The sequence below is a fragment of the Numenius arquata genome, chromosome Z, assembly GCF_964106895.1.
Source record: "Numenius arquata chromosome Z, bNumArq3.hap1.1, whole genome shotgun sequence".
Taxonomy (NCBI): Eukaryota; Metazoa; Chordata; class Aves; order Charadriiformes; family Scolopacidae; genus Numenius; species Numenius arquata.
The window spans coordinates 41,633,300-41,657,776 of record NC_133616.1 but is presented as its reverse complement, the minus strand read 5'-3'; the positions used below and the strand labels follow the sequence as shown (position 1 = coordinate 41,657,776).

Genomic DNA, 24,477 nt, shown 5'->3' with positions numbered 1-24,477 from the left:
GAACATGTTGATTTTATGTCAGCTGTCATTTGGTTCATCTGCCCCTCTGCTGGGGTACATAAAATTGCCATATATTTGCAAGTGCAGTGTTGCAAATTTAAGTTGTGGGAGAGATGATAGTTCTTCTCCCAAGTGATTTAAAAATACAGTTCTCTTCTACAGAGATGTCTTCCCAGTCCTCTAGCAGCATTTTTTTGTCAGGCTAGCTTGCACAGCGGTTGAAAACCAGTGAAGAAAATAAAGGAATTATTCCTGAGCTCTGTGTTTGAAGTTGTCTCTTACCGCAATTGAGTTATTCATCAAAATATTTGTACAACCAGTGCAGTTTTTTCTTAGATGGCTAGTTACAGCAGTATAACTGCAGGTTTATACTTCAAACTCCTGGTAAAGATCTGAAGTGCTTCCAGTTTTGATACTTTATTTATTTTTTTTTCATAGTGGAGGACTCTGCACTTACTTCCTACTTCCTGATTTCCTCTGTTATTTTCCAGCTTTTATGTAGCAGCTTTATTAAATTTCTAGCCAAGGAATGCACTGCATGTCCTTCTGTGCAGTCAGACATGGCTTCTACTTATATAATTGCTGGAAGTCTTATTTGGAGACATTTGTCTAATTTGGGGGCATTCCTAATTAATACAGGTCTTTGCACAAAAACCATTCGCATGCACAAGATTTGTCAGGTAAAATAACGTAGTCCATTACTGTGATACTAAACTTCTGAAATATTAACCCCTGCTTTTTTTTCTGAAGCTTTCTTGTGTCAGTGCCTCCTCTTCTACAGTTACCATTTCTGAATGCCTCTTCACTCAAATGAACATTTGTTACTATCATAAATGTAGTTATATACATAGTGCAATTTGTTGACTGAAAAATGCACCTTGTTTACGTCGTTACCATCTTCTCTCTCCTAATTTTGACAAAATTCAGTTCCTCAAAATTTGTGAAATTATGATTTTATTAACAGACGCTATTTAAATTACTAACAGTTTTTAAGGCAAAAATTAATTACTACATTTTTCATTCAATATGTAAGTTACAGTATGCCCACTAGATGCCACTCTAGACAATCATAAAGACAATAATGGGTGAAACTCCACTACTGCTTCTGTATTGTTTCGGATTAATACTGTACTTGGTCTTTTCTGTCAAAGCACTATGTTAGCTGGGAAATGCTGCTTTCCCTTTACTGGGTAGCAGCTGATACGGCTTTTAAATGCTATCTTAGCACTCTCCAGGTATTTTTCAGGATTTGACTTCTTAGAATCAAGTGCTTATAAATTATGCCAATTCTATTATTTCTGTAATTGCAGGAGTAATTGCATATTTTTCCAGAGCAACAGATAGGAGAAAGACTTCCAATACATAAGTCCAAACTAGAAATCCATCATTTCAACATGGAAACTGAAAGTGTGGGATTAAAAAAAAGAAGTGGAAGGAAGTATTCTCTTTTTTAGTCTATTAAAAAATGAGGAAGAGTAAGAGTTTGCATTTGGATAAAAATATGAGAAAACGTGACTTGTAGTTATATCTGTGGTTTTTGTTTAACCGTCATACAAAAACTTTGCAGTGTGAAATCTTTCATATAGTAGAAGGTACGTGGCAGAAAGAAATTTCATTTTATTTTTATTTGTTTCATTTTAAAAAAGTTTCAAGTCATAAAACTGGACAGTTCCATGATTTGTGAATAAATACAGCGGGTTTTTTCCTTGATGTTTAATAAGATGTTGGAATAATCTTTCCCAAGATTATATGATCTGTTTATAGTTAACAAACTTTCTATTCACTTGTGGAGTTTGTCTGCTGTATTTTTTACTCTGTGTTTCTTGATGGTATTTTTATATGGGACTGGTGACTATATCAGGTTATGTGGAGGGTGGGAGAATTTTATGTGGGCATCTGTATGTCATAACAAGAAAAATAGAGTAATAGCTGGCGATATCAGTATGTCTTCATGCAATTCCAGACTGACTGCAGATGTAAGCAGAGCAGGAGAAGTTGCCCAGGACAGCAGATCTTGGGGGGGTGGTGGAAACAAAGATCCCACTGCTCATTTTCCTTGTGCCAGCTGCCTGCAAAGCCAGGGAGGCCACGACGAGCCGTTGCTGCTGTGGGAGTTTGCTGTGAAGGTTGGCATCACTGCTGACAATGGCCATCGACCACTGAGAAAGCCTTGAGCCAGCTCCAGCTGCACATTTCTGTACATTAGTTATTCACAAGTTTCTTTCAGCATCCTTTTCCATTGAAGCTGAAGTAAGATTTTTCTGCAAGCAATTTGGTGAGGTAGAGCTGGTTCATAAAATCAGATCAAGGGCTTGAACAAACTATTAAATGCTTCCGGCTGCCCACTGTTCCTGTCCTCTTTTCGAAGAGCCACACTGTCTTGCTTGGTTTGGCAAGACTTTCTTCGCTTTGCATCTGCCAGAAGGTCAGATTCCCAGTGCTGGCCTTTTTCTATACTTCTTGTAATCCTATCCCTATTTCCAGTAAAAATACTGTAAGGTGAAACTGTTTCCTACATAAGAAAAAGTGCATCTTGTTAATGACAAGTGTCTTTCAGAACACTGAATAATTGAATAGTTTAATCTTGTCAAACATTCTTTAATTAAACTGATGAAAAATATTAAGTCAGTAATGGGGCATATATGTTGAATAAAGGCAAATGGTGAGCATGCAATGGTATGAGCTATCATTAGCAACATAAAATTTGTTTAAGGGACATTTTAGAGAAAAAAAAGCAGTATTGTTGGAGAAATTACTTCTGGAACAAGAATCTGCCATGACATCAATAAAAGCTGATTTGCTCTTAAGATGTTGGGTAAACAGAGAGATGAAAGACTGCAGAAGGCTATGCAGAGATTGATTAGTCAGAAAATGAACTGCTTAATATTTTTTTTATTTGTCCTTTAATCATTCTAAAATGAAATAGTGAAGCCATGTTAGAATGTTTAATCTGATATGGTGAACTCGGGAACCTATATCACTTTATCTGCTCAAGCAGATAAAACCCACTTAAAATTCTCTAGGTCATCTTTCAATTCCTGCACAACATTCAGAGTACACATCTGAGTGACAAAATATTGAAGTGTCTGTTCACCATCCTTAATGCAATTCCCTTCAGTTTCCCTCTGAAATATTTGCAAAGGGTTTATAAATGCAATTTCATGACCACATAAACTGTTGGGAAAGGCATGAAGGGCCCAGAGCCAATATCCTATGAAGACAGGGTGAGGGACCTGAGCTTGTTTAGTCTAGTGAAGAGGACACTAATACCTGCCAACAAGTATTTGAAGAGTTGCGAGTGTGCCATGGAGCCGAGCTTTTCTAGGTAGACAGTATAACAAATTGTGGCTTGGGAAGTTCAGGCTGTATATTTAAAAACATTTTTCCATTGGGTGTTTAGCAGTGGGACAGGGAAACCAGAGGGGTATTGAAATCTCCATCTGTACAGGCCGTCAAGACCTGCCAAGACAAAGCCATGCCTGACATGGTCCCATGTTGTCAGTAGTCCTACTTCAAATGAAAGACTAAACTAGATGAGCTCTAGAGGTGCCTTCCAGCCAACATTTCAGAGTCAATACTCTGCTGCCATTTCAGTGGTGTTTCAGTGGAAGATGCGTGACAGTCACTGTGAGCACTTACAGCTGTTTACATTTAAGCAATTTAAAGGTGGGGTTGTTGCTCATTCGTGTTGTATGGTGCTTAATGGTATCAGTAGTGCAGCAGCATCGCTGCTGATGTGTGTGTACATAATCGGGCGCTCTGTGTTCTCTTAGATTATAGCAGTAACTGCTGTCATCTAATTGTAGTGTTTTTACTGCTACACTGATAGATTTTTAGACCTAGCCCTTACTCAGAAGCCATCCAGGTAGCCAGACCCTGAATGCGTATTGGGTAGGAGCATATGTTATATGAAGAATCTGATTTCAGAATTAAACTAAACTACAGTTTCTGATTTTATATTGAGTCATTCCTGGTGAAATAAAGGCAAAATTCTTTTCCAGATATAAGCATCTCAGTGTCTTAGTGCAGAGAATGTTGAAGGTTGCTTCTTAGGAAGAGCTGCTTAGAAATGGAAGAGCGTATGATGATACTTTCCTACACCTTTCCTAGCAGAGCATCTGACAGCAGGATCTTGACTTAAACCTGATGATAAGCCAAGGAGTAGCTTTGCAGCGTGCATGCATATTTATATTTAGAATTGTGCTAATGTACTTTGCTGAATCCAGCTTCTTTACATGTTAATAGCATAAGAAATTTTTCTCTTAATGTTCATCTTCAGAGCTTGTGTTGGATATTTTTCAGCTATCCCTGCATAAATTGGCTGAACTTGCTCTTCATTATAACTATGCTGAGTTCTTTAGCGACAAGTTTAACAAAAACAGTCCTTAAATACAAAATGCAGATAGCAGTGTTTTCCTAGGAAGTTCATCACTTTTCATTAGTGTTGAAGCTATAACATTTCATCTCTGTGCTTCTTTTGTTGTGCCTTTGCTGCCTTTTAAACTTTCTGACTGTTAAAACTGAAACTATTAAAAACAAATGGTTTGATTCAATATGTGGGATAGTTTCAAAAGGAGAAGCCAGAGGCTGATTCTTTCTCATAATGATCCATATTAATTTCAAGGTTACAGTGCCAGCTTTTGGGACACTTAAAAAGTGCTGAGAGTTTAATATGTATTCAGTGGGATCCTATCTCCCTTCCTCTTAAGGATAGGGAAAGGGAAAAAGCAGTGAAATTTCCCATAATTCAGGCAAGTGGTAAGCATTTTTATGTACTTGCTAAGGAAGGACTCAGTTATGGAAAAACCTTTCACCTGAAGGAGGGAGTTACAGGGAGGGAACAGAAGAGAGAGACCCTTTAGGTCTTAATATGTTTTGACTACACATCGAGAGAAGATACAGGTACGGTCAATATACAGTGAATATCGGTCTTCTCTTTAGGGCTTGTTAAGTACTTTCTTTTCTTACACTTTGGTAGTATTGTCCATACCACAAGTGCAGTTTGTGGCACAAAGAAGCAGAAAAAATAGTAAAAAAAAAACCCAACCTGAGCGTGGTTAGGACATCTATTTACTAGGGTTTTTTTCCTCCTCTGAGTCCCATTGAGTTTTCATCTATGTTATTATTATTAGGTCTATGCATAATAAAGTTATAAAAGAACTGAGGAAAAAACCCAAACCCAGAGTTAACATCCAGGTATGGATTTTAGATTTCCTTGGTTTGATCTTTAAATGTCAAAACTATGATGGTAACGTGACATGTGACTGCAATAACAGCCCTGTAATTTATGATGCTGTCAGATAAAACTGACGTTTTTCATTCAGAGGATCCCTGTGGACAATCCAAATGCTAAAATAAGCAAGATCTGTAGAAAGAGGCAATAATTTTATTAGACCACGTGATACAAGCAGAGAAAACAGACAAGCCCATGGACAATTCCTTCATTACATCATTGCATCTAAGATCAAAGTTTGTTTTTTTTTTCCAGTGAAATAACATCGACTATAGCAGTCATTTAGTAACATAGACTTAATGCTACGTATGTCGTGCAATGAACTGAAAAGGAATTTTCTTGATTAGTACCTTTGTGAGGCTTTGCAAGACACTTGGTAAATATACAAATGATATGAAACCTGCATTGAATCCCTGGAATTCAGTGGTCTGACCTTTTAAAGTTCTAGCAGGACCATCTATTACACGTCTTTTGTGAAGGTATATTTGTCTGTGGACCGTTGCAATGTGACATACATTCAGAGAGATAACCAGTGATATCCTAAGTTTTTTCCATGCTTCTGTTGTAAGGGCAGAATGTAGCATTGTGTGGTCTTCTCCTTGAAAAGGGTCACGGAAGTTTGTAGATCTGTTGTCCTGGTTCCAGCAGGGTAGGGTTAATTTTCCCAGGCAAGGCTCTGGCAAGGACACAGGTATTCCATCCCATGTGAGCCATGACCAGTCCATAGCTGGGAGCTGGCCGGGGGAGGGGGCTGGGGCGTCCCAGGTCCCGTTGGTGAGTGGTGGCCTCTTAATCGTGTTTGTACATTCCTCTGTCAGTGTTATTGTTGTTTTCTTGTTCCCTTTGCTGTTCTGTTAAACTGCCATTGTCTCAACCCATGAGTTTTGCCTTTTTCTTCCTATTCTTCCCCCATGACTGTGCAGGGGATGAGAGAGCACAGTGTGGTTCTTGTTGCCATCTGGGGCTAAACAATGACACCTGTCAATTGCAGATCTTAAGGAGCATGACCTTTTTCCTAAGTGATTTGGACAGCTTGTCATCCTTTGCCAGCTCCTTAGAAAATGTGTGTGCAGCCCTCCTGATGTCTTAATCGGGACTGTTTTGCTTCATTCTGCAGATGGAGGTGCAGTAAGGGTTCTGTAGTGATGTACACTCTGAAGTAATTCCTATACTGAGATAGTTACTGTTCGTCAGAGCTGCCATTTGGTGCCTAAGACTTTACTGTCGTACTTCCAAATATCCTCATCTGGTACTACTGTACAGGGAAAGATCCTCATACCGTAAGAAATAATTCTACTTCCATGGGGTCTGGCAATCCAATATGCATTTTTTATCATTTCCCACAATTCTCTGACTTCCAGTTAATTTTGTTTTGGACTGGATAATTTAATACAAAACTAGCAAGGGCAACAGTCTACTGCTGTTGCCTCTCTAAAGCCTATTTTCCCAGAATCAGGAATAGATTCAGATTTAGCCTGGCTCTTCCAGGAGATAGTTAAGTGGATGACTTCTGGGGGGAAGTGGCTTCTGGGGGCAGGTGCCTTCTGTATGAAACGAAACTTGGACTATACTAAAAAATACAGTTAAGTGAATGAGGGTGGGATAATCTGGTAGCATTTCATTGACTTTGGTTACTGACATCCTGAACTATGTGTTTTTTCTAAAGCAGTTGAGCATTTCTTTCAGTTGCGTTAGCCCATATTGACGACTTCTGTAAATTTCTCAAGGTTGTAATTATTTCCTTTGAAATAACATTATGTTTTCTGAAGCAGCTCTTAGTAGTATCCTTTTTTGGCATCCCAGATTGGTTTTGAATTAATTGAACTATCTTTGAAATCGTGAAGATCTGCTCTATCTCTGATGTGTCTGTTGAGTGGAATCCTTAGTAGACATCTCGTCAAGGAAAGGTTTAAGTCAGGTGCCTCAAATCAAGTCTGAAAGGACTTGAGAGGCATTTATAAATTTATAATAGAAAAAACATGGGTCTGTGGAATGCAATTCATATTATACAGAATTCATACAATACAAGACATACTCTTCTTACACTGAAGACGTAATATCTTGTTCTTTATTGTGTATGCCTCCTGGTATTTTTATGGTATACAGCACTTAAAGAGTTAATGTTTTAGCTGATTGGATGCCAGAAATTGTTTCAGGCATATACCAATGTAGCTTTAGTCTGCATGCCTTTTCTGCTTCATCTTGTTTGGTATCCCTTTCAAACAGAAGATGAAAATGTGCTCTGGGACTAATAGCAATGTTTGTAAATCACAGTTTTATTGAGCTTTCCTGGAGGAAGAATCATGAATTTATCCAAACTGATTTATTTATTTTGTCTTTGCAATTCTGTGTTATGTATATGGAAAAAAATGAGCATCATAGATGAAAAAACTGCAGTCCTCTTAAAGGCTTTTTGTGAAAAGCAGGAACGCTTACTCTAGATATGTAATTTCTTTGTGTTTTCTCTGGACTTTTCTTACTGGGAAGTTTTCAATAGCTTATACATTTACTGTGAAAGAACTCTTAATTGAGTTGTGATGCTGTTTCACCTTCTGAGTGTCACATTATAAGATACGAAGTGTTAATGAGTTTAGGTAAATATTTATAATTGAAACAGTAGTTTGTAAGTTAACATTGCCTTCTCCTTTTCATCAAGCAGTAAAAGTGAAAACTCTTCTGTGTAGTTCCCGTTGCCTTTTTGTAAGGCCTTGTTTAGAGAATTCTGTATAGAATATTGAGAAGAAAACAGAGTCTGATTAACCGTTAGTCTAAGGACTTAAGTTTTATGCTCAGCTGTGTTGACATTTCAGTTTTACTTCTTTCTGAATGAAATCCTGGCACCATTGAAATCAGTGTGAGTCATAAGAACTGACTGCAAGAAAGCGAAGGCTTTATTCCTCTGCATTAGTTTCTCAGTCTATAAATTTGGCTATTTATTTTAACCCACCACTCCAGCATGTGGTAAAGTTTTATAAATTGCTTGAAGATTCTGTGATGACATAGGAGACCAAACCATCACCTCCTACAAAATCAAATTTTTTAAGGTTTGTTTTGGGAAACAAATTCTAAACTTACTTGCAGCTATTTTAAAGCTGATTGATCCCTTTCTAAGAATTATCTAATTCTGCATTTAAAGTTTGGGAAAAGCCTGTAAAGTAACATTCTTAAACCTTGTATTAGTTCTTATGTCTTGTTGTATATTTGTCCCTACAATGAATCACATTCATTTCAATACCCACCTGTTTGTTGGCTGGTCATAACTGGGCGTTTTCAGGTTTTCAGGCTTTCCAAATGTACCTGCCACAGCTTTCATGTTGATGTTCTGTGTTTTAGAGAGTACTTACTCTTGAGGAGTTGAATGTGCAAAAGGAAAGTGCCTGTATATTTAATTGACTGCTTACTTATTATTGTTTGTAATTTAATTACTTGAATGTTACATATTGGTAGGAAGGTACAAAACATGAAATGGATCCATTTAGAAAATAAAGTGAAATTGCATTAATTTATTTTTAAAAAAATTCTAAAATTCTTTTCATGACCACTAAAATTCTACTCTTTTTTACTCCAGAATCGAATGGAAGAAAGCAAAGCACTCTTTAGGACAATTATCACATATCCATGGTTCCAGAACTCTTCAGTCATTCTGTTCTTAAATAAAAAAGATCTCTTAGAGGAGAAAATTATGTACTCCCATCTAGTTGATTATTTTCCAGAGTATGATGGTAAGTATAATGACATCAGAGCTCATGCTCTATTTGCACTGCAGTAATGACAAATTGTAATAGCCTTGTCTGTATGCTAGACAGATCCTTTGATATATTTTGCTCTTTAAAAAAAAAAAAAAAAGGTTCTTTGCAATTTTTAATCATCTAAATATTTAAAATATGATTGAACTCTTGCGGGATTTTTTTTTAGACTGGATGGCAGAACCTTTCATGGGAAATTGTTGAGTTTTAGATAAGTATTACCATATTAGCAGTGAACTACATTCTGTCCTTTTTCATAAGTTGGCATGAAGGTTTAAACTGAAGTATAAAAGCTAAAAGGAAATAAAAATGCGTTCCTCACTTTTACACATACTCTTTTATATTATTACTGTTATTTTTTGAGACTTGGTTTTGTGTAAGGCTGAGTATCTGAGAGGAAGTGTCATAAGGTCTCTGTGGCACTCACAGAAACCAGTACCACTCCTTCCACTCTGTTGTTTTACCTTTTTTTTTTCTTTATTTTAATTTTACATTATTTATATGAAGCTTAATGTGCTTGTCCATACAAAAAAAAAAATGGGGATTGTACAGCTGTTTCTACCAAAACTCTACTTTCAAAAAGTTGCCTGAGGTAAAAAACTAAGTATTTTGAGGTAACTGAGTAGAGGCCTTGGTAACAGAGAAAAATCAAACTCATATAATAAGAGATCTAAAGAACTAAATGCTCCTATTTCTAAATAAAGAAAATCTGTTTTGTCCCACCAAGGAGTGAATGCAGATTTGAAAGCTGAATAAAAGATTAAATCTCTCATGTTCAAATATGGAAAGTAATAATAGGGAAAAAGTACATTTTGTTTCCTGTTTAAGGGGAAGGAAACAGTGAACAGCCTGCAGGATTAGACAGTATTATTTGAGTCAGTGTAAGTTTAGTTTCATAGTGCTATGCAGAAGAGAATTCATCCTTTTGAGTTTACTTCATATGACAAGTTTCCTAGATGACATCCCGAAGGTGAGAAGACTCTAGTCTGCTCTGTTATCACCCTCAAGTAGTGATAAAGTCTGCGTTAAATGCTTGTCCAGAAAAAACAGACAAGACTCAACCAGTCAGCTCGGAGAATTTCTCCTGCCCTTTGCCATTAGCGAGGGAAAAAAAGATTATGGACTGGTAGAGCTGTTGGAGTCAAGACCTGGAAGTCTTTAAGAGTCTGTCTCTTAATTCTGCAGATCTTGCTGGACTTTACTCTGTAGACAAGGTCGTGCTTTGATTTGATCTATTCTGGTGGCAGGGTGGGGTCTGTAGCTTGCAGAGGTCTCCGTGTGGTCCCCTCTTCTGTCCCAGCACACTGGGGATGTGGGAGGTTGGGAAGATCTGAAGAAGGGATCAGAATTCGGTATTTTCCAGCTGGATCACTTCTCCCATCCATTTTCCTGCACAAGGGAGAACGTAGCATAGGGATGAGAACTGCTAGGCAGAATGGTGAATTGAACTGACTAAATGAAGCTAAGCAGTTCAGCTGCGTGGTGTATTCTAACAGCATTGGACAGGGGACTGAGGCATGCTCAGAAGGAAGGGTTGTCAGACATTGGAACAGGCGGCCCAGAGAACTGGTAGAATTGCTGTCCCTGGAGGTATTTAAAAGACAGGTAGATGTGGTGCTTAGGGACATGGTTTAGTGATGGGTTTGTCAGTGTTAGGTTGATGGTTGGACTGGAGGATCTGAAATGACCCTTCCAACCTAGGCAATTTAATGATTTATCTATGGTTTATCTTTGCATGGCTAGTACTAGAAGACTGACTTATAGATTGGAATGAAGAGCTGGGAGAGGGAGAGAGGACAAAGACAAAAAGGAGCCATAGTTAGGAGGAAGAGAAAAATACTGATGTAGTTCCTTTATAAATCTTGAATATGTCATGTAGAGACACTCTTGAAAAACTGCTGATTGGGGAGCAGTGGAAAAGAAACCTACTGATTTATATGGCAGGTTAGTTAGACTGCAAGCACTTTGCAGTCTAAATTTAAATGTAAATTTAAAATTTACTCATTCTTTTTTTCTTCTAAATTTCTGAGGTCATAGATGTTTTTTATAACCTCAATTTTCCATACTTGAACTTCAGTCAAACGAAAATTTAAATTACATGATAGTCAGTAGAGGTCTGATTATGTAAGCAAATTTGGATACAGGCTTTGAATAGTGCAGGAGATTTTGAGAGAGCACTGTGTCTAGCTAGTATGAAACTGTTTAAAAAAATTCTAGGAAGTTGTTTAAAACACTAAGTTTTGAGGAAATAATTGAGGAAATCAACAGTTGTTCTGAGGAAATCATTGTCTTTGAAAGTCTAACAGTTGTCTTCACAGATACTGAAAATTTATTCGTGGTAGTGTGAGACTTACTGTTGCTGCTGTTTCTATAGGGTCTGGGTGACCAAGCCAAAGGCTAGAGTCTGTTGTGTTTTAGAAGCTGTAGAAGTGTTGAACAGTCCTCTGTCCTGCTTCAGAGATCTGCTTATATCCCTAAGTCTCAGGAAATTTGTCATCTGTATATGCTTATGTACGTACATGTATGTTCATGTATGGCCTTCAGAAACAACACTGGAATGATGGAACAGAATTCAACATCTTGTAGCTAATGTTCTTGCTTCTGCGCTCCTCTTTTGGCTGTGAATGTGAATGAATCCTCACTGTAGCGGGCTGGAAGTCATTACCTTCTGTCTTTAAAGCTGGACGTGTGCTTTGGTTACATAGACTCTCTATCTGTCCTTCTGAGAACTACAACCTGAATTTAGATCTGATAGGACCATTATCATACATAATTTAGATAATAAATGATTTGTTAGAGCATGAGCCTTTTGCAATCAAACTGCTTCAGCTGCAGAGCATGTGTATTTTATTATCACTAAAGCAAATAAAGTTCTATTGGTGACAGTGTCAGACCAGTTCAGAATATAATTTGATTATGCTACCTATTAAAATCCTCATAAAACAAGTAAATGTTGCAGTGCTAAAAAGACCTAAGTATAATTTAAATATATAGTAGGTGTAGATGGAATATTCACCAATTCTATCAACATTTTTAAATATTTATTAGTATAGCTAGTTTTTCAGTTTTCATTCCGTGAAGTTATAAATCACCTGTTTGAAATGGTATCTTACTGAAGAAAGAGGATAGTCAGCAGGAAAAGAGCAGCTTTGACGTGATAGCTCTGACTTGATGAACTTCTGAAATTTCCTTCCATCTTTATTTTTCATAGCTCCTGCCAGGAAGAAAGTAGCCAGTATATGAGCCTATTGATTAGTAAAAAGTTCCCCGTCTTCTCTTATGTGAGGACCACAGACTGAACCTTTTTTGTTTTCTGCTACAGAATCTCAAATATTGAATCGACTTTAAGAAAACTTACTTTCTTTTCTTAATTATCAGGACCACAACGAGATGCACAGGCGGCACGAGAGTTCATCCTGAAGATGTTCGTAGATCTGAATCCAGACAGTGACAAAATTATCTACTCCCACTTCACATGCGCTACAGACACAGAGAATATCCGCTTCGTCTTTGCTGCTGTCAAGGACACGATCCTACAGTTAAACCTGAAGGAGTACAACCTGGTCTAACTGTGCCTAGGAGGCCCTCCAAAACCAACTTTGCGTGATTGAAGATATACAAGAGGGACTGTATTATCTGTGAAAACAATTTGCATAATACTAATTTATTGCCGGCCTGGACTCTGTGAATGTCCACAGAGTTTGTAGTTAATATTATGATTTTATTTAAACTATATGGAGGAAAACCAAAAGATGCTGAAATACATTCACAGCACATTTCCTCATTTTTTAGGCAAAACCTTGTGACTCAGTGTGTTTTAAATTCTCGGTCGTACATTTACAAAGGATAGCAGTTTTTTGCTATTGAAGCAAAATCAAGCTGGTTTCCTCTTTCCTGACCCTTTCTATCTCCCTCCTTCCCGTCCCCGCCTTACCTTTTTCAAGGTACAATGGCCTTTTTTCCCAGTTGCATTCCTGGGTGAAATATTTTCTGTTGAGTGATTTGGTCAGGAAAATACTATCATCAGAATTTAAGTCATCAGTCATTTTAATTTTACAATATGTACTTTCTCTGAAGGATCAAAAGTATTGATACTGTGATTTTTAAATTCTTGACATGAGTGTCTTCATTCTGTCTTCACTTTTGGGACTAGAATATTGGGATTGCAAAATAGAATTACAGTTGTCTAAGGATATTAAATTTAACCATATTTGCACAGCTTAGAAAGGTGTACAGAAGACAGTAATGAAATAATTAAGACACAACCTGGGGTGTATGTGGGATATTTTAGAATCTCTTTTTAATTGCCATGTGCCATTTTTTTCTCTCTTCTTTTATTCACAAATGCCAAATAGAAATGTCATAGACACTACATTTCCCCCAGTGGCTACAGCCTGAAACAGTGGGGTTTTTTTCAGTTGTGTGGGATTTTTTTCTTAAGTTAGAGCTTTTTTAAGTGTTCTTTTTTCCACAGTAGAAAAATTATTTTTATTGTGTAAAATTAACGTTGCCAAATCTGGCTTTTTATAAAACCAATGCTCTTGAAACATAAGATACTGATTGAAATGCCAAACTGATGGGTTGGGAACTGACCTGATTGAGTCAACTGCCAAATGATAAACACAGTTTCAGCTCATACGTTCCCTTTTTTAGAAAGTGTTCCATTTTCTAATACCAAAACCAACAGTGTGAGTGAACAAGGTGCACCATGCACATGCATGTGGTCTACCAATTTAAAGACAGTTTAAATCTCTCCTTATGTCAGATATGGCATGAGATTGTTTTCTGTAATAATACCAAGGCACCTTTAGTTGTATAACAAGAAACAAGATGAGAGATCATGTTCAGGAACCTTTCTTGATAAGGTTGCTTGTTAACTAACTGATTCACAGACATTTGATAGGCTTTCGTGCAAAATAGCCTCTCTCAATGTTCTTTAGAAAAGATTTATTAATGTAAATGAAACAGTGAGAAAATCATTCTTGAAATTTAAATGTGCAATTTTTTAACAACAAAAATGCAGCACAGATTGATGAGCCTTTATTCTGCAGCTTAGGTTGAAAGGTGTTTTTTGACTAGGTGCATGATTGCTAGCAAGCTATAGAAAACTCAGAGTTCTGACATGTAGTTGGATTGATTATCTGCAATGCCAAGTAGCACTAGAGTGCACTTAACACAGAAATTGCTGCCTCATAGCAGCGTATGGGAGGTGGAAAAAAGAATGGCTTATTAGTTGATTACCAAAGTTAACAATAAATACTAATGAGACGTTTTTCATCCTTAACCCTCCCAACTCCAAAACAACAATAATAAGAACAGTTGCTATTTTTTGCTCCCTCTTAAAACACCTTGTAATTTAAAACTGGTTGTAGGTATAGTGCAATTATGAATGCTATAATCATTGTACATACATCTATATATATATATGGCAGCATCCATATTGGCTTTGTAATCATTAATTTTTGGCAAATTGAATGTGCTGTATTGATATGTATCTATGTAATTGTATTGTATGTCTTATAGCTAATTCACATTTTAAATAATGTTATTTTATTTACTTTTTTAAGAGAGAAGAATGTAAATTTTGTCAGTTTATTTCTGACTAGGGATTTGTTGTTGTTTTTTATTTACGAAACAAAAAAATATTACTATAGTACAGAGCGGTACTAGCATCGTGCTGTATAAAATCATTTGCACATTCCTGAGTAGAAGTAAATTGGAGACACCCAGACAGAGGCCATTCACATTCAAAGTAACACTTAAATCTTGTCAGGGCTTTATACAGGTGTAGAAACCTGTCTTAGATGAATTTAAGCCATTATATCTAGGATTGGAACGTAAGCTTTTAAGTATAAATTTAATTTATATTTGGCAGATTCATGTTAGGTTACTTATACTTTTCTAAGAGGCTTTATTAGAAAAGTAAATTTAGAGGTATTTCAAAACATTGTACATACGTACTAATGAGCATATGCTATTGCCCTAAAAATACTGTGAGAAAATACGGAACATCAGATCAAACAGTCTTTCAGAAACTGCAGAAATCTTAGATATAACAACAACAACCAAAAAGTCACTATTGCTAATGATTTTAAGGAGTTAAAGCATTTTATTTAATAAAGCTAAAGCAGGTAGATCTAGGTTATAAAAAGTGACACTGACATTCTGAATAGGGGATAAGAGCAGTGACTCTGCATACAGCATCGCAAAACTGATCCTGGTCTTGCTATAAATGCAACAGAGCTTCTGTTTTCACAGTTCCACAGTTAATAATATCCCTTCTTTTAACCTGGGAATACGTTGCCCACGCTGGATTCGTGCTATAAATGGAACTGTAGCAAAAAAGAAAAAAAGAAAAAAAAAGAAAAAAAACCAAACAACATACAGTGGTGTCTTACAAAGGTTTGGGTTGGTTTAGTTGTTTTTTTTTTTAAATTTGTTCTGTTTTCTTAAGGGATATGGGGTGGGGGAGAAGGAAATGTGGTTCTGAGTTTTGTATAAAAACAAAACAAAAGTTTACTCATGCTTTATAGTTATATTGTGATTGCAAAAGTTTTCAAGAGTATGTGCCACTAGGCTACTTCTGGTATATTTTAGGTAAGTTGAACCTGTGGCATTGTTTAGATCATTTGAGCATGTTCTGAAAAAGAAAAAATAATATTCGGCATGCCAAGGCAAGCTTTACATGAATCACCTAACACAGCATTGCAGTGTGACAGTTTACAGAAACATTTCCTTTTTAAATGACACAGCTGTTCCCACTTGCAATATATTCCATTGTGGTGGTGGTGGTGGTGTTGCTGTTGTTTTAATTGGTGGTTTCTTCTATGCCTTATAGTGCTTGAGTCCAGAAGTTTGTGCCTCTAACATGAAGCTGAAGGCAAAAACATCAAGACAGAAACCCTTTTAACTTTGCCAAAATTATGTGATTTCTTTGAATGTCATAAACGGGGGAGGAGGGAAGGAAAACGTCTTGGGAACCTGTGTATTCTAGATGTTCACTAGCACAAGAAAGCTGTAATACATGTTTTACAGAAACCTTAAACTTGCCTTTTTCACAAATTAACTGGCACTGTCCTTACGTATATAGGATGATGCAGCTACAAGGGCAGTTTACTTTTTATAATTCAAACTCTTATGATTGTCAAGGTGTATGGACTGTAATTTTTAATCATACTGCCACATGATTGTGAATCACTTTTTTAAGCTTGAAAGTAGAAAAGAGACTTTTTATGCTGGATATCGGTCAGAATTGACTGCATGATTTGCAAAAACTCTAAATGGGGGGAAAAGGGCTGCATAAAAAGATACTGCTAGACTCCCAGCCTTTGGTTGTAAAGTGCAGAAGACTTTCAGATTACTCAACCTCATGACCTTTTCCTTGTTACACATTCTTCACAAAAGAATGAAATATTAGGAGAAAACAAAGACATGTTAACCCACATGAAAAAATAAAATTTAGCCAATTTATTATATGTGCTGCTGTTCTTGGAGCTGTGTGCATGGTTATCCTGCAGACTATTACATTAGTGAACGAATGAAGTGTGCATAGTGTATTAACAAGGCCTACAAATGACCTACCTCTAGCTAAGAGACCAGTAAAGTAAATTTGTTTTGGAGAGACCAACATAAGTTAGGAAATTAAGATGTCCTGGTGTAGGTAATTAACTACAGTATTTTAGAAATTCACACTTTTATAAATATGGTCCCTCTTTTGACATAAACCGTAAATTCTAAAATTTAGTACACGTTAAACAACTAAAGCCATCTGTCCCTGTCCGGTTTGTTAGTTTAGTAGGGATCTTGCAAAACCATACATTTAGTTTGAGAAGAGGAGCTAGTGATATTTCCTCTTTTTTGGCTTTTGGTTACCCATGACATTTTGAGTTTTATCAGTCAAACCAGAAACATTTCTACGTAGTCAACAATACATTGAGATGTCACTATTTAGCTAGTTAAAGGGATTTTACTGTAAGTTTCACTCAAGCTTTTTCACAGTAGCCATGCTGCAGGGAAGAAAGATAGAATGGGAGATTTTGAAGACAGTGTGAAAAGTATGAAGTCAGATCAATCTTACTGTAAATCTGTTGGTTTGGTTTTTTCCTCTCAAAATACAGTCCAAGCTGAAGCCTGTTGCTGGATTCCTCATTTACCATGCTGCAGGAAATCCTTATTTGACCAATTTTTTTTTTTTTTTTTTTTTTTTTTTTTTGGGGTGGGGGGTGAGACTGGGGAATGGTGTCAGATACATTTTTAAACTTGCAGTATTTAAAATAAAGTTCATATTTGCTGTTCTAAAGTGTCATTTAAATGCATGTATTGTGTGTTGTTTGAGGGACAGAAATAGTTTTTTTGGAAAAAAAAATAATACTGTACAGTTCCTGCCCCTCAAAAATGTTGCTGGTTAAAAATACAATATTTTTGGCCATAACTTTGTACTACAGTATCTTCATTCCTTGAATTAGCTTTTCTGAAATACTATTTGGACTTACTCTCCCAAAATGCTTTTTATTATGATAAATGTTGGATAGATGTATTATTCCATTATTACTTTCTAATTACACTTGCTCTGTCATCTTTGTCTAAATATTAAAATTTGCAGAATATAGTTATTACAGCCAAAACATTTAAGGTTTAGTATGGTGGATACAGTCATTTGACTGTATTATTAAAGGGTTTCTTTGACTTGTATACAATGGAAATTCAGAAGCTTGGGAGAAAAGAAATAATAGTCTACATCTCACTATAGAAAACTTTTCAGAATTTGTCGACAGCAAGGTGAATTTCTTGAGCATTTTGGCTGGTTGCAGTAGTACTGCAAGAGCAGACCATTTCTTTGGTCTTTTTGTGTGCCTGTGTGGTGATAGGAATAATGGAAAGATGCCCACATGTTGCTTTTCAGGAGTCTGGCTCATACCCGATCAACAGTCAGCGGATCTCAAATCTTCATTATTGAAGAAACAGAATTTCAGGCCAGTTGTAAAAATGAGTTTGCTCTCTGTTACGCGATCACACCAGTTTAAGTAAGATTCTTAGAGTCCAACAGTTTGCCTAAGCAAGGACTCGAGTGAATAGTTCCTGATTATTCTCTCATGTTGCAGAATGCAAGGGAGAGAGATCAGTGGGGAAGGATTTATTTTATCTTTATGTCTCAGTGAAGATAATGTCAACAAAAATAAAGTGTAAGTGGTGATATTTAGATACTTGAAATAGATGTAGAAACTGTATCTGTGTGATAAATTGTGCATAGTTGTGATAAAGCCTTACATCACGTACTATGATCATATCACGCAATTGCCAGCTGCTTTGTAGGATACTGTCCCACACACCTAGGAGTTCCAGTGTATTTGTAGACTGCCACAAAATACACAGTTGACAGCTCCTCAGGAGCACATCTGGTATCAGTGTCTGGTAGCAAGGCAGCTGACCCCCCATGCTCATAGCTCATTGCCACCAAAAGGAACTACCCTCCAAGACCTCCTCAGTTCCCGGCTCTCAGCTGCGTGGGGTTTTCCCTCTCCCTTATGTACTCGGGCAGCCAATAAACTGGGTGGAAAAAACCCATTCATTTTTGCTCTTCTTCCTTGGCTGGTTTAGTAGTCCAGTTTTCAGTGGTTTCCGCCAATTAGGCGGAACAACAGTTCAGACAAGTGCTAAGCTGACTAAGCAGAAGAGGCAGAATTGTGTGGCCAAAAGGCCTAGAAGTTAGGAAAAAAGGGGGTAACGCTCCCTTCCCTTTACAACCCGGTCCTAAACAGTGTGTAGTGTCTAAAACCTTCATTTTATGCACTTCACGGGCTATTAGCTTATCTGGCTTGGAAGGATTGCTCTGGAAAAAAAAAAAAAAAAAAAAGATAGGACAAGGAAAATTCTTTTCTGCTCCCCTTTTAAGAATAACAACTTTCTGTATACATGGACTAAACCCAACTGTTGTCAGGCTGAAGCCAACAAGTCAGGCTTCGTGTTAGGGATGGAGAAATAGAAAAATCAGGCTTTCATTCATCTCACAGAAACAAAAAAGAAAAAAAAAATAGTTCTTGTTCATTTCCAGTAAGATCTTAAAAAAAAAAAAAATGTTTTCCATGTTAAAGTATTTAAAATGCCATGTGTGTCCTTGTCCAAGGCACTCCTTCCTTCTCCATTCACGCTTGTCTATCACAGGGTTTAATTGCTTCCTCCCATCTAAAGAAAATATTTTCACAGTACTGCTTTATGTATGTACACTCTGGAATACTTTCTGATCCTTGTGAATTAAATGTAAATTGGTCTGCTAAAATGGAACAATTGATGAAGTGTAATACAGCTGAAGAAGACCGCACATTTTGCTTAATCTTATTTCATGTTCCTCCTGCATCTTCTTCTGATTACTTTTCTGTATCTTTTCTTTTCCTGTTTGCCATAAAGAGAAGGTTGCTTGATGTGTATCAGATTCAGTTCTGGTAATCATTACAGAATTGATTATACTCACTGAATTAAAGACAAATTGTGAATAAGAAGAGCTTCAGAAAGTTCCTGTAATTGGGGGCAGATCCAATTAGCCTTGTGGAAGGAAGGCGGAAAACAAAACTATAACACTGTAGTTGTAATACAGTCAACTGAAGGATATAGCAGACTAACGTGGGCCAAATTGGGCCAATATACACACTTTAATATGTCATTTTTGCATCGCCAGTAGAGAACTGTGTTTGCCAAGATGTTACTGAAAATTTTATTTTTCCCACAGTTCTGTATGAGGTGGTTAATGCAATGATCAGACTGACACTCAAGGGATACAGTCATTCAACAATAGGTTCAAATGTATTCTTGCAGAGATAAGTTACTGCATAAGATTACTCTATATGATGCTAACAAAAAAAGACAAACTTGCATGCAGTAAATATTTAAGATGTTGCACTTTTATACATTTATTACATTAACACTCTGTCCCTAAAAATAAAATTCCATTTATCTCAAGATGAAGTATCTGGAGTCTCTTAACACCTCTCAGTGAACTGCACACAAGTGTGATTGTATACTAGAGGTTAATCAATTTGTCATATGACATGCTGTAGAATATTTGGTCTATTGTAAATGCTGATTTTGGAAAGGCAGAACAGCATTTTGTATCAATATCTTGATTGCTGCTTTTCTCAGCATGTCTTAGGAGAACCTTCACAATTACTGACAGGACCTGATTTATTTTAGCTCCTGACATGTAAAAGACAACTGACTGACATATAAAAGCCATTATTAAGGTTTTTCTTCAAGTACTTTAGAATTCCCCTGTTTTATCCAACTTTACCTAAGTTAAGCAACCAGAATGTAATTGAGGGGCAAAAGGCCAGATATAAACATAATCACAGTGGATGCTTCCCTTGCTTAATAATGCTTTAACACATTAATCAATAATACCACTATAATTTAGCTGATGGAGCTATTCCTCTTGAATTGCAACAGGCTAATGTGGCACTAAGACGGAAGAAATCCATTTTCCTCGTCTTATACATGTAATTGTATTATTCAGGTTCTTTACCAGATGTCAGAAGTGTTCAAATGATGTTATGACTAATATTTGTAAAAACAGCTTAATTGATTTTCAGTATTTTCTTCTACAGTCTAGAAATTGTTCACATCTCTTGGAGGAAAGTATGCAAATTGTGGCACAAGTGGACGATTTCTGTAGTTATAGATTAAACAATTATCTTTTCATATATATTCGCAGTCATACATGCTGATTTCATTTCTGCTAATATGAAGCAAAAGCAACTCCACTGAAGATAGCAAAATGTAATTCTCGATTTAAAAGCAGAAGAGCAAAAGTTATATAGCTCTAGAGGGTGAATGTGACGTGGGACTCAGCCTAGATGATTGTGTCAGAATGTAACTGAGTACAACACGTTTCATAAGCAGAGAAAGCCTATGCAAACTGAGAAAATATGTTTTAATCATTTAGATGAGTGTTCAGTTGTTCAAGCTTAATAGGAAAATAAAAACTGGGTATGAAGATACTTTGTTAGCATATCTCTAAGAGACTTCTTTAAACGTTTGTCACAAAAATTAGAGTAATGCAGAGTAGGAGTTCTTTCTCCTTTACTCTGGTGTTCAAGAGTTGAGTAATACGTACTCTTCCGGAGTGCTCAACATGAGGGACACCTCCAAACTGCAGCAGAGGGGAACAGTGTAATGCTGCAGGGCATGAAAGGGGAACCTTACCTCCCCGATCCAGCAAGTGAAACCAATTTCACTAGTTGACCTGCAATATAGGCATAATTCAATTATTTGGTATGCCTTAGCATTAAAAAGCGTTATTGTGACTTCAGTAGCCTAGTGGATGATCTTTTTAATTCTTTGCTCTTCAGTCATTCTAATGGAAATAGAAAAGAGCGATTTTCTTGCGCTAGGCTACAAAAACAGAAGGTGTATGCAGGTTGGTGGCTTCTGGTTGGAAGGTTGGTGGATAAGAAGCTCAACATGAGCCGGCAGTGCGCACTGGCAGCCCAGAAAGCCAACCGCATCCTGGGCTGCATCAAGAGAAGTGTGGCCAGCAGGTCATGGGAGGTGATTCTACCCCTCTACTCTGCGCTCGTGAGACCCCACCTGGAATGCTGTGTCCAGCTTTGGAGTCCTCAACACAGGAAGGACATGGACCTGTTGGAACGGGTCCAGCAGAGGGCCACGAAGATGATCAGAGGGATGGAGCACCTCCCCTATGAAGACAGGCTGAGAGAGCTGGGGTTGTTCAGCCTGGAGAAGAGAAGGCTCCAGGGAGACCTTGTAGCAGCCTTCCAATATCTGAAGGGAGCCTACAGGAGAGCCGGAGAGGGACTCTTTGTCAGGAAATGTAGTGATAGGACAAGGGGTAATGGTTTTAAATTGGAAGAGGGGAGATTTAGATTAGATATTAGGAGGAAATTCTTTACTGTGAGGGTGGTGAGGCACTGGAACAGGTTGCCCAGGGAAGTTGTGGATGCCCCATCCCTGGAAGTGTTCAAGGCCAGGCTGGATGGGGCTTTGAGCAACCTGCTCTAGCGGAGGTGTCCCTGCCCATGGCAGGGGGGTTGGAACCTGATGATCTTTAAGGTCCCTTCCAACTCTAACCATTCTATGATTCTATTAATTCCTTTCCCCAGCTCTCCAGCACTAACTGTCTTAGAAAGCCACGAGTATGACCTTTATTTAGTTTTCCATTGCACAGGAAGCAAAAAGATAGGTCCCTGCCACCAGAATTTAATGAAATGGCACACAAGTTGAGCTGCTGCAGACTTCATTTCTGCAACCTATTCATACTACTTTAGTATTTGCATTCAATAATTGGGCAAAATAATTGGGCAAAAATGCCCAATGCATTTTAGTAGAAGGAAAATGGATTTGCTTGTCTGCCTGGAGGTCTTTGAGTAAAAATTTGACTCCACTGAAATCTATGAAAAAGGAAGTTGCTTCTCAGAGGAGGTGTCTGTTACAACTTATCTAGAATTTCCCAAAATTTGGTTTAAATTTGTTTAAATTCTGTAAGTAACAGAGGTTAGTGTAAAGAAAGTATGCATTTCCATCACTGACAACAGTCTGTCTTGAGCAGACTGACTGAGGCCGACATAGCATTATTTAAAATGTTCATGGTTACATGGAAATTCCCATCTGGTTCTCTGCTGTCACCGTGACCCAATCTGCTGCTTGTGAACCTGGGGTCCCAAAGGGCGGAAATTTTAACAGAAAGTCTTAGTATCTGATGTTTCTGCATTCAAAGCAAGAGCAATTGTGCTGTTCCTTTAGTGGAACAGAATTTCTCTACTACAGAGAGACCTTATTCACTTTCTGTTTTTTTCCTCTCCCTCTCTCTCATTTTTATTAAAAAAAAATATCTTCCAAGGGAAGCAGGAAGGCTAATAACATCCTACACCCACATTCCAGACAACAGCTTTCAGTAATCTTGTTTGAGCCCACAAGAGACCAAAAAGTTTACGAATATGATCACTGGCTATAGATTTGGAGCCTGTAATTACAACATCAAGCCTGTAAAGTCTAGTGGGATTCAGTCTGTAGATACCCCTTGTTCTTTAGGAAGACGCCTTCACTGATACTGTAAAAGGGGGTTTCAAGTTTAGGATTTCTCAAGCGGCCAGAAAAGAAGCAACTGATGATAGATGGCCATTAACAATGTACTGAGATCTTCAGTGAGAACAAGCAGGACACTAGACTGTGAAGTATCCGCACGCTGAAGTTACTGATGCAGGAGGAGGGGACTTGATTTTTGTGGAAAACTGATTGAGTAACTACTTATGCTTAGGCCAAAAGTACACTGAGAAAATAGCAATGTGGAAATCTTCATGCCACCTAATGAAAATGCTTTCAAAAATACAAAAAAGTAAAAGCTGAGGCATTTTGCCAAGACTTTGAGGCTGTCATTAAAGGAAACAAGTTCAGAATGTATCTGTACAGCTCTATACTACCTAGCCATAAATGCAGGAGCTGTGACACTTAGGAAGTAGCATATATAAATAATGACATAAAGAATTTAACACAAGGCCAATTCCAGGCCACACAATTTTACATCTTTCATCGCAGACAGGTACAAACACTTTTAAGTATATTTATCTATATATACATATACATTTCTATTGGCATAGCGAGCATATCAGGCGCCACGATGCCTGAGAGCACCATAGTCTCACATATAATGCTTGCCTACTGAAAGAATTTCCAGAATGGTATTGTAAAACCATTGTGATCTCATACATTTTAATGAAAATTAGAAGTCATGTTTTGTTTGATTTAATATTTTTTTTCTTAAATTAAACAGAAGTTTATTTTAAAGGTGCTCTACAAGAGCCTGAGTTTCTTGAAACCTTATATCTAACTACAGCATTGGCTGTTCTAGTGAAGGGTATTAAGCTTTCACAGACTACAGTGACGATGAGAAAATCCCGGATGCAGAAGTAGTGTGGTCAAGAGACTAGAATTACCTTGTGAATATCTGAAAACAGAAATAGTCGGTTGGAACATATATATTTTCCAAATCTTTTTGTATATTTCTGCATTTAAACCTCATCACTTGGGATTTTAAAAGTTTCAGATGTCCTCCCTCTCAATGTCCTTGGGTGTTAATAATACATGTATTGACTTTTAGCTTTTAATTTTTTAGAACTACACTGAATGAATTTGCAACTAGTCAATCATTTTTAAAGCAACTTAACCTATGTTTATTAGTATTTACTACAAAATTGCATTTGTGTTCAAAGAAAATTGTTAGTGGGGTGGGAATTATTTATCCACCAAAGAAATAAAAGACGATTCTTTTTTTTTTTTGTCGTCCATGTGCTAGCACAGCAAACACGGTCACCATGAATACTGTAAAAACAAAGAAGCACTTAGCAGATTCTAGAAGTCGTGTAATTCCCGTGTATGGCTTGCCATTGGCAAAGGGTGTACACCTTTCCCAGACTTCAGTGTTAGTTACAGGGTCACAGCACATTTGAATATCAAATTCAGAAGAACAAAACAAAAAATACTCTCTACTTCTTG

The 24,477-nt window shown here is 37.2% G+C and overlaps 1 protein-coding gene across 1 annotated transcript in view; it reads left to right on the top strand.

The window, feature by feature from the left end:
- LOC141477341 (guanine nucleotide-binding protein G(q) subunit alpha) overlaps nucleotides 1-15,318 on the top strand; it is a 133,877-nt gene extending 118,559 nt beyond the window's left edge. The window contains exons 6-7 of the mRNA XM_074166471.1: nucleotides 8,802-8,955; nucleotides 12,358-15,318. Of these exons, the coding sequence (XP_074022572.1) occupies nucleotides 8,802-8,955; nucleotides 12,358-12,548 (345 nt within the window). The 3' untranslated portion in view covers nucleotides 12,549-15,318. The remainder of the gene's footprint in view (nucleotides 1-8,801; nucleotides 8,956-12,357) is intronic.
- The last annotated feature ends 9,159 nt before the right edge of the window (nucleotides 15,319-24,477 follow it).